The 9,907-nt window shown below is 48.3% G+C and overlaps 1 protein-coding gene across 1 annotated transcript in view; it reads right to left on the bottom strand.

Moving 5' to 3' along the window:
• Positions 1 to 1,120: 1,120 nt before the first annotated feature.
• The window catches only part of LOC311315046 (sodium- and chloride-dependent taurine transporter-like), an 18,540-nt gene continuing 9,753 nt past the window's right edge, over positions 1,121 to 9,907 (bottom strand). The window contains exons 4-14 of the mRNA XM_084445638.1: positions 9,426 to 9,660; positions 8,356 to 8,488; positions 6,997 to 7,131; positions 6,716 to 6,819; positions 6,481 to 6,605; positions 4,898 to 5,010; positions 4,020 to 4,157; positions 3,629 to 3,731; positions 3,374 to 3,474; positions 2,067 to 2,237; positions 1,121 to 1,663 (exon numbers count right to left, since the gene is read on the bottom strand). Coding sequence (XP_084301764.1) covers positions 1,484 to 1,663; positions 2,067 to 2,237; positions 3,374 to 3,474; positions 3,629 to 3,731; positions 4,020 to 4,157; positions 4,898 to 5,010; positions 6,481 to 6,605; positions 6,716 to 6,819; positions 6,997 to 7,131; positions 8,356 to 8,488; positions 9,426 to 9,660 — 1,538 coding nt within the window. The 3' untranslated portion in view covers positions 1,121 to 1,483. The remainder of the gene's footprint in view (positions 1,664 to 2,066; positions 2,238 to 3,373; positions 3,475 to 3,628; positions 3,732 to 4,019; positions 4,158 to 4,897; positions 5,011 to 6,480; positions 6,606 to 6,715; positions 6,820 to 6,996; positions 7,132 to 8,355; positions 8,489 to 9,425; positions 9,661 to 9,907) is intronic.

Here is a 9,907-nt window from a genome sequence, read left to right on the forward strand (position 1 = left end):
CTAGAAAATCAAAAAAAGAGATCTCTTTATCTAAGGTAATAATCAATTAAAGCCTCAGTTCACCTGGGGAGTTTCACATTTCAACATTTTGTAGTAAGAACATGCCCTGTGCATGGTAATGCTCCTCATTAAATGCATGGTTTCCCTGCACTCCTATCCAACCAGCTGAAACAGCTCAGATGAACCTGAGTAGGAGTGTTAGAAGGCAGGGAGAGGGAGAGGGTTCAGTTTCACTACCACCCACATTTAAACCCGGACGCTTCTGGGATGCTGGTAACTTTCTGTCTTGGTCAGGGTTATGTTACCACGAGTACTGTCGGACGGTAAGGGAGTAGAGTGTGTGTCTAAGCACCAGTTCCTGTAAGGGGATTGTGTGTCATGGTTGCTAGTGATGTCATGAAGGTACAGGCTACGTAGTATAATGTGTCATGGCGTCTAAAGCCCTGGTCGCTCTTAGACTCGGTTGATGGTATGATGCTGTTAGATGCTGGTTTGACCACTACTGTGATGTCGGACAGTACCAGGAATAGTGTGATGCTGTTAGAAGATGGTACTGGTGTTCCTAGCATGACGCCTGAGCCTTACTCACCAGAACATGGTACATGCCTAGCGCATGTCTAGAACACGGGAGGTGAACGCCTGGCGCGAGCCGCAATGTGCCCCACGCCTGACAGGGATGGACCATACCATGATGAAGTGGGGCCGTACCACCTACAGGACACAGAAGGGTGCCGGCTAGCCCGGCAGCCCCGCCCCCCCGACAGAGAGGAGTCTGGGAGATGGAGTCTCTGTCCCCAGCGGAGGTATAGTCAGCGGTGGTTCATGACAAACATCCACCACAACGTCAACAACAACAATAACAACAACTGGACTAGTCTCACCTCGCTAGTACCCCCACAGGAACAAAACAGGAAGTCAGCTACGGGGGGGCGGAGGCGTCTTCTAACAGCTACAGATTCATATGTTACTATTAAACACGATACAGAGTTAGTCTTACTGGTATATATGGCCCTTTGCAGGTCAGTCTTTTCTTTTTTGTTTATATGCCACCTTAAAAACAGACAGAGCACTGATAATCCATCTAGGATAGGAGTTAGAAAGATAACATGTACGATTCTACTTCAAAAAGGTACTGCTTCATGTACGTCCAAGATCGAAAGTTTTTTTTTTTTTCTTCTAGAACTACGGCAATTGTAATAATAGTAGTAATACCAATAATAACAATAGTTGAAGTAAAAAATATTAAAAACATAGACAGAAAAAAAACAACGTAATATGTAACTTCCTGTGCAGAAAACGAGCCCAAGCGGAGTCCGAGTACAGACACAATGTAAACGCTGGGTCTATAGGCCTAATAGCTTAATGCTAGCACGAAACAGTATCACATAGATAGCACGTCTGGGGAGGTGGTGGTGGTGGGGGTGGGGTGGGGTGGGGTGGGGGGGGGGGGGGGGTCCTCTCACGGAGAGCGATGGGTGGTCTTCTACATCATGGTCTCCACGATGGTGTGGGTGGGCTTCATCATGCCCTTGTTTCCGTTGGGGTCCAGGGGGTAGGTCAGCTCGCCGATGCTCTTACCATGGAGGTGGTGGTGGTGGTGGTGGTGGTCGGCCGGGCGGGAGCTGGCGCCCCCGCGTACCGGCGCCGCCACTGCCTTGATGCGCTGAGGGGGGGGGGGGGGGGGAGGTGAAGGGGGAGGAGAGAAGGAGAGAGAGGAGTGGGAGAACAAATGAAGAAAAAAAAGAGGAATTTAGGTCATCTGACTATCAGCTCCAGCTCCAGTTATAAGGAAGAGACATTGTCGTTTTTCGATCGCTCGGGGTAAATAGCTGTAAAATCCAAACGGGCGTGTCCGCCTGACAAGCGCAGTTCCCAAACACCTCAAGAAAGCAGCTTAAGGCGCTCACATGCATCAAAGAATCCAAAGACTGGGCAGAAATCCAGGGGGTCCTTATAGGGTTTTGAATACGCCGATTTTGTGTGTGTGTGTGTGTTTCAAGGAGACCAGCAGAGGAAGGGACTCTGGACTATCGAGATACAACCCTGGGTAAAAAGGGCGGGCCTACCTCTATGAGCGGCCCGTCCGATTGGATGATCTTGATGACTACCACCATGGGGATGCATATCATGGAAGCCAGGGCCAGGGTCCAGCCCACTCCAATCGACCAATCCGGATACTCGTAGATCTTGTTGTACATTAAAGGCTTATATTTGACCAATGAGAAGATGAAGCAGCCCTGGAGGAGAAAAAAACAGACCAATGGAGGTTGGTTAATATAAAACAGTAGGACGACAATAACTGAGTTAACGTTTTACTTCCAGGTCCGCAGGCGTGACAGAGGAACAATCTTTCACATTCAAGCTCCCACATCCTACTTAAACTAAACATGCGTCACTGGAACAGTTGAGAACTGTCCTTCCTTTATAGGAAAGTGTGCGTTCTTCTCCCTCATCATGAGAGCAGCACATGTGTGTGTGCTGGTGAGGTCAGCAGGATTACCAGGGATAAGCACAGATCCCAGAGCCACATTTTCCACACGCCTCAAATCTGTAATCCACAGCTCCCTCAGCACTCGCCATCGAACGGCCTCCTCCTCCTCCCCCTTCACTGCCCTCTCCTCTCCTCCTACCTCTTAAACTGCCCCCTCCCTCCTCTCTCATTCATGTCCCCTCCTCTCCCCTCCCCTCCCCTCCTTTCTCCTCCCGTCCTCTCCTCTCTCCTCCTCTCTCCTCCCCTCTCCTCCTCTCTCCTCCCCTCCTCTCCCGTCCTCTCCTCTCTCCTCCCTTTCTCTCCCCTCTCCTCTCTCCTCCTCCCTCCTCCCCTCCTCTCTCCTCCCGTCCTCTCCTCTCCCCTCCTCTCCTCCCTCCTCCTCTCCTCTCTCCTCCTGTCCCCTCCTCTCCTCCTCTCTTCTCCTCGTTTAGCAGGCAGATGGCCAGTCCATCTGGACCACCGTGTCCCCAGCGGTATCAGCCGCTCCGTCAGAGAGACCAGGTGGGCCGAGGGGTACTGGACTGTGCTCTGAGATCGTCCAGATGGGGGGAGGATGGAGACCTGGACCCATTTGTTTATAGATTCATCCCTATTTGCCTATTTTACATTTACTGTACCTCTTCTCTCCTACCTTCTCCCCATCTGCTCTTAGCCAGGGATTCCTCCTCTATCTCTCCACCTCCCTCTGTCTCCTTCCTTCCTTCCTTCCTTCCTTCCTTCCTTCGCTCCTTCCTTCCTTCCTTCCTTCCTTCGCTCCTTCCTTCCTTCCTTCCTTCCTTCGCTCCTTCCTTCCTTCCTTCCTTCCTTCCTTCCCTCCCGTCTGACCAGATGAACTAGTAGTCTGACCAGGTGAATAGATGGGTAACCAGTAGATGATCTCACCACGCAGAGCAGAGGCGTGATGACAGTCCAGCTCCATTTCATCCAGGGGTTTGGTCTGTAGCCGATCATATCCTCAATCGCATCGTAGAAGTTATCAGCGCCTGCCGGGCACAGAGGACGACAGTCAGGGACGACGCATCGTTTCCTGGTCTCCGTCAAGAACACTTCACAGACAGATACCGTACTAGTATTACTACAGTATTACTACAGTATTACATACATGCACTTTACTGCAGTACACACGAGTAAACTCACCATAAACCCAGGCTACAGCAATACATTCAAAGAATGCAACCCACAGAAGGCATACACCACTGGCTGCATAGTAGTCAAATAGCTGGAACACAAACATGCCACCCTGCAAGACAGAGGAGAAAGGGAGAGAGAGAGAGGGATAGAGAGAGAGAGAGAGAGAGAGGGATAGAGAGAGAGAGAGAGGGATAGAGAGAGAGAGGGATAGAGAGAGAGAGAGAGAGAGAGGGATAGAGAGAGAGAGAGAGAGAGGGAGAGAAACGAGAGAAAGTTAATTTTTTTGTTTCCAAAGGTTCTATATAAATGAGGTAGTACAGTACTTTATGATGTCTTTCAATAGTTATTAAAAAAATATTGTTTTTGTTGTTGTTGCTGTCGTTGTTGTGGTTGTTACCTTGGTGACCATGGTGAGTCCAAGAAGATAGCTGATGCAGCACACTATAGCTATAAAAATTTCCCGGCGGTAACCCTTCCGTAGGAAGGATGGATACAGATCCACTAGAGATGTGATCTGTCCTTCCACTTCGACAAACTGAGCAGGGATGGAGAGAGGGATGAGAGAGATAGAGGGAGAGAGAGGGGGAGAGGGAGACGGAGAAGAAATTCAATACTTATTCGATACTACAGTAGTAGGACTGTCAAATAATCTAATTGATTACATGATATGTAATTAATTAGCCTAAACTAATTAATCACAATTAATCCCATATACAGTATCATTTTTGCTGGGAAAAGCCCCCAAATGAAAATATTTCAATGAAAAGACATCACATTATTGTGGCAAACGAGTAAAGCATTGAATAGACATGACAAAAGGTGGCTTCAGTAGTCAATATGTTGTTTTATTAAAATGTGCAATTATTATTTGCAATATCTAGTTATGTGTAAGGCTTTGCCAACATGTTCATGGATTTTCTAAACTATTGTGCCTCTTGATGGTGGCTTGTAGCTGCATTAACGGATGGAATTTGCGATGCTCTCATTAAGCCCTTGTCTTCTACCATAGCAACTGACCTGCAGTCCACAGCAATTCATTTTGCGCTTTTTGTCCGATTTTTTTAAAATAAATATATATTTTTTTAATGTTGATGCATTTGTGTTAATTAAATTACCATGTTAATTTTAGCATAATTAATTGATCTAATTAACATGTTAAGTTGACAGGCCTACTTATGAGATATGTACTCAACATGCAGGATGTACTGTACGCATGCATGGATGCATGTGTGTGTGTGTGTGTGTGTGTGTGTATGCGCGCGCACATCCGCGTACCTGACTGTCGAGGCCTAGAAGCAGAAGCATGATGAAGAAGAGGATGGCCCAGAAGGTGGGCAGTGGCATCATGGAGACGGCCTTGGGGTAGGCGATGAAGGCCAGCCCTGGACCTGGGGCAGGGACAGAGCAGAGAGGTGGAGGAGACGCAATTAGAACGAGCCGATTGGTTCATCTGATCTGTGCTGTCGCAGTGCGCCCAATCACAGCACAGACCAAATTGGAATGTTAGAATGTGTGGTAGCTACGTCTGTCTTTGCTCAAAGGCGTGAGGGCAGGAGTTTACAGGTACAGTATGTCTCTTGGTACAGTATAAGCTCGGCATGTTGAAAACAGTGCGTTATGGAAAATGTGTGTAACGTGACGGAGGGGCGGAGCCAACGTACGCCACCTCCTCTCGTCAACGTCATAGCAACATGTTGCTAGAGAACGTAGTGTTGCGGGCAACAACCTGTTCAACAGAAGTTCACAACAACAACAACAAAAGAAAGGGGAAACTGCAAACACACACATTAAGTACTGTGACAGGATTTAAAGCTGTGACCTCAACCCTGGGCAGGCGGTCAACGAAACGCGGTGTGACGAGACAGGTAGCTGGCGGTCTGAGGGTGTTGGGGGGGGGGGGGGCTGTTATAGTGCTGAAATCTGGGGGGGGGGGGGTGGGGGCAGCTCCTTCTGTCTCTCTCTCTCCTCCTCCTCCTCCTCCTCCTTCTGTCTCTCTCTCTCTCTCTCTCCTCCCCCTCCGTCTGCTCTGGTCCAGTCTCTAGTACACACCAGCTGTGTTTACCTGTCCTGGTCACGTTCACGTTCTGACCACCTGCTCTACGCTGAGCTGACCGGCCCTCTAGCTCTTCAACACAGACACTCCTGGAGTTCTGTCCTCCGCGTGCGATGGCTTCAACGTTATCCTAATGGTTGACCTCGTCTCATACTGCGGAGTGACCGACAGCGCTACTCGCTAGCTAGGTGGAGAGGGGTCATCCCCGCAGCAGGGGCAGCGTTACATAGCTGAATTCACACAGGGGGGAAGGAAGTGCAACGACACGTCAACATCATGAGTAGAGCAGGAGAGAACCAGACGGTAGAATCCACCGTGTGAAGCGATAAGAAATTTCATAATTCTAGATTCGACTGAAAAGCAGCTCGGAAAGGGACATAGTTGGGCACAAGCGAGTGCTGATGCTTGATTTCATTACCGTCTCTGATTTTTTAACTCGGTTCACAGACCGGGCAAAGTTAAAACAACAAAAAACTCACTTTCCCAGCATCCCCCTTGAATGATACTCAGACCCAGACCCATTCAGTCAGCTAGAGGACTCCCACCAAGATCTCACTCTCACGACAACAGAGAAGACAGGATCACCCAGCCCCTCCATCGACTTATCCTGCTTAGCCGTAGCTTCGTCTAACAGTGCCCGGGAGTGTTTGACGAGGCCGAAACCATCGTAAATATCGACGCCGTCTTTTAAGAAAATAAATTCAACTTGTCTTTCGGATTTTTGTTGCATTGACCTTCCAGTAAGTTCTGTTGTAGTTGTTTGAAGTAGCAGCGCCCACCATCGCTGCCACGGAGACCCTCATACCTGACTCTGCCACAGCGGCTATGTCCACCCCTTGCTCTTGCGCCATGAAGCCCAGGACGGAAAATATTGCGAAGCCAGACACAAAGCTGGTACCGCTGTTGAGGGCCCCGAGCAGCAAACAGTCCCTATGTCAGACATATGTCATGGAGGGTGTTAATGACCACACAAGGAGGAACCCCCGCGTCCCCGAAACCCCCGCCCCCGCCCGCCCCGGGCCCCCAGAATCGGCCCTCACCTGTAGCAGTTGTATTTGTACTTGTTGTAGCTCCCCAAAGAGGTCATGGCGCCCAGACAGATGGCGTAGGAGAAGAAGATTTGGGTGCCGGCGTCGATCCACACCTGGACAGACACACACACACACACACACACACAGGCTGAGGGCTACTTCAGGCCTACAGGACAGTAGTGTGGGGGTAGAGGTGGGAGCAGGGTGATCGAAAGTCGAATAACACAGGGGAGCGCGGGGAGATGCCTATATGACTGTCTATTCTGCTCGGGCACGGCAGGGGCACCTACCTCTGGGTCCTTGAGGCGTTCCAGGTCAGGGTACAAGTAGAACTTGATGCCCTCGGCAGCTCCGGGCAGCGTCACGCCACGGACCAGCAGGATGATGAGCATGAGGAACGGGAATGTAGCCGTGATGTACACCACCTGGGGGAACACACAATTAATTATTTACTTATTATGGTATATTATCGACTTTGCATAGCATTGTACAAAAACGAGAACCTTGGTCAAATATAGCACTGTAGCAAATAGTCCATCTGTTGTTTTAAGGTTTAATCGTTTTAAAGACGCCTGCACACCACCTCAACCATGCCAACCAACACCCAACGTTCTAAAGTTGGCAGTTGTTGTTAGAATGTTGGAAGTTTAAAATTCAGTCAAATCCATTCAAACTGATGCCAACAGTCACCAACAGACATGGCAGACCAATCCAACGTTGGTGTTGGTTGGGGCATTGTGCTGACACCCTAACAACAAGACAACAAGCAAAACAGAATACGCACACACACACACACACACACACAGCTGAATGTCAAACACAGTCGTCCCACAGTGTAGCGCGCTGATGTGAGGGACTGACGCTACCGGATGAGTTACAGCTTCAGACCGCCAGGACGCTTAAATCAGACCACACTAATCAATACGGGGGATTCAGAGCAGTAAAGCCAAGTGTCTGAGATCGATTGAGCAGCCTGTGGTCTCCGGGGCATTGTTTCCCGGTTCCCAGGTTGGTTTACAGCCACTACGCTCGGACGGGAACGGCGACCTGGAGTCTATAGATCTGAAAGGCTGTTAACACTGGCAGTATAGGTTACAGGGACGCCATTATTATGGTTTATTTCACAGCTGATGTTTATATCAGAGGCCGTCATGCCGTGGGAAGCTTGTACTTTGTCACTTCGTTGTATTTCTCGTACACTGCTACTGTATTACTGTATTCGTCGATTGTGAGTTTGTACATTGTCATTGTTGTCTGCACGCTGTCACTGTTCTTGTGTTTTTCTGTACTCTGCTACTGAATTAGTGTATATGTTGTTTGTAAGCAGGGCACATCTGTAAAAGAAGTCCATGTTCTTCACTGTCTTAATAAAGGCTTTCTTTCTTTCTGTCTTTCTGTCTTTCTTTCTTTCTTTCTTTCTTTCTTTCTTTCTTTCTTTCTTTCTTTCTTTCTTTCTTTCTTTCTTTCCGTCTTTCTGTCTTTCTGTCTTTCTGTCTTTCTTTCTTTCTGTCTTTCTGTCTTTCTATCTCTCGGTGTGTGGAATGTCCTCATTGTGAGGGAAGGGCAGGTCAGTCCTACTGTGCGTATATGAAGAAAAAAACCTAACGGAACGTTTGTGTCTTCTCTGGACCCCTCCTCTCCGTCAGTACCTTTCCGGTGGACTTGACGCCCTTCCAGATGCAGAAGAAGCAGATGACCCACATGGCCAGCAGACACAGAGCCAGGTCCCACTTGATGGGGCCCATGTCGTCGATGCCGGTGGAGATGCTCAGCACGTTACGCCTGGGGGAGGTGGAAGAAGTGGAGACATCAGTTAACATTAGGTAGGGGTTGGACCAAGATGTGTGTGTCGGTTAGGGCTGTGAAAAACATTTTTTTTTTTTTTTTTTTAAATTAGTTCGAACCTAAATTTGAGTTCGAATATTGTAATATTAATAAATAATATTATTTATTAAAAAGTATGCAGCGATTTACATTAATAACAGAACACTTATAGGCTACAATTTATTTACGGGCAATAATCCAATAATCCAGACCCAGCACCTTATTGAAAGCGAGGGGTAACAGTGTTCACAGTACAATATTACAGTCAAGGATTATTTTATTAGGCTATTATATTCATGAAAAATCTTTTTTTTTATGTATAAATTCGAATATCGTTCAAACTCTACTAAATTAATCCGAATATATTCAAACTCAATTTCATGGCACTTTTGACAGCCCTAGTGTCGGTATATGTGTGTGGTGACACGGTGATGTGTGTGTGTGTGTGTGTGTGTGTGTGTGTACAGTAGCTGTGGTGGTGGTGGCGGTGTGTGCATGTGCGGGTTTGTTTGTTTGTTTGTTTATCTAGATCCCCATAACTACTGTACATTAACTGTACTGTACTCTTCGCGGGGTCCCCATAAATCTTTTGGAGAGAGGAAAGATCCGTACACTGATTTCTCCCGGTTCACTTTATTGAAAAAAAGCAACGTTTCGACTCTTAGGTCTTCATCAGGCAACTTCCAAAGGTAGAAGCTAAGAGTCGAAACGTTGCTCCAAACGTACTCAAAGATCCAGCAGCTAGTAAGGTTGGATGTGCGCACAGCTCTTTTGCCCTTTCCCCATAAATCTTAACAACATTTCATACACAGCAAACAGCTGCTGCACACAGGCTAACGCTAGCTGACGTTAGCCGTTTAACGCTACTACGGTACGGTACGGTCGCCCCACTCACTCCCAAAACTCGGTGACGGGGGAGGTGAAGTTGGTAACGTTGGCGGCGAGCCAGAGGGTCTTGTTCTTGCGGACTCTGTCCTCCACGCAGTTGGGCGTGTTCCAGGGCTGGTTGCAGCGCGCCCACGGTAGCTCTGGCTGGAAACACTGGAACAGGTAGTAGAGACCCCAGGCCAGGATCACGATGTAGTAGATGTTGAGCAGAGACACGATCACGATGGAGGCGTAGCCGATGCCTGGAGCGGGGAGGGAGGGGGAGGGAGGGGGAGAGACGGTCAGAGAGGGTCAGATGCTGGAGAAGACGTGTAAGAGAGCCATGTTGAAAAATGGCGACCGAGTGACCCCGCCCATTAACTATCTCGACATGGTCGACCCGTGTCTACATTATAATGAAATCGATTTAGCATTGGACCCGTTTATCAACCTGTCTGCTTGTCCCTTGCATCAAAATCAATATCACTAGTTTGAAACAATAACACATTT

Source organism: Borostomias antarcticus, assembly GCF_949987555.1.
Source record: "Borostomias antarcticus genome assembly, chromosome: 11".
Taxonomy (NCBI): Eukaryota; Metazoa; Chordata; class Actinopteri; order Stomiiformes; family Stomiidae; genus Borostomias; species Borostomias antarcticus.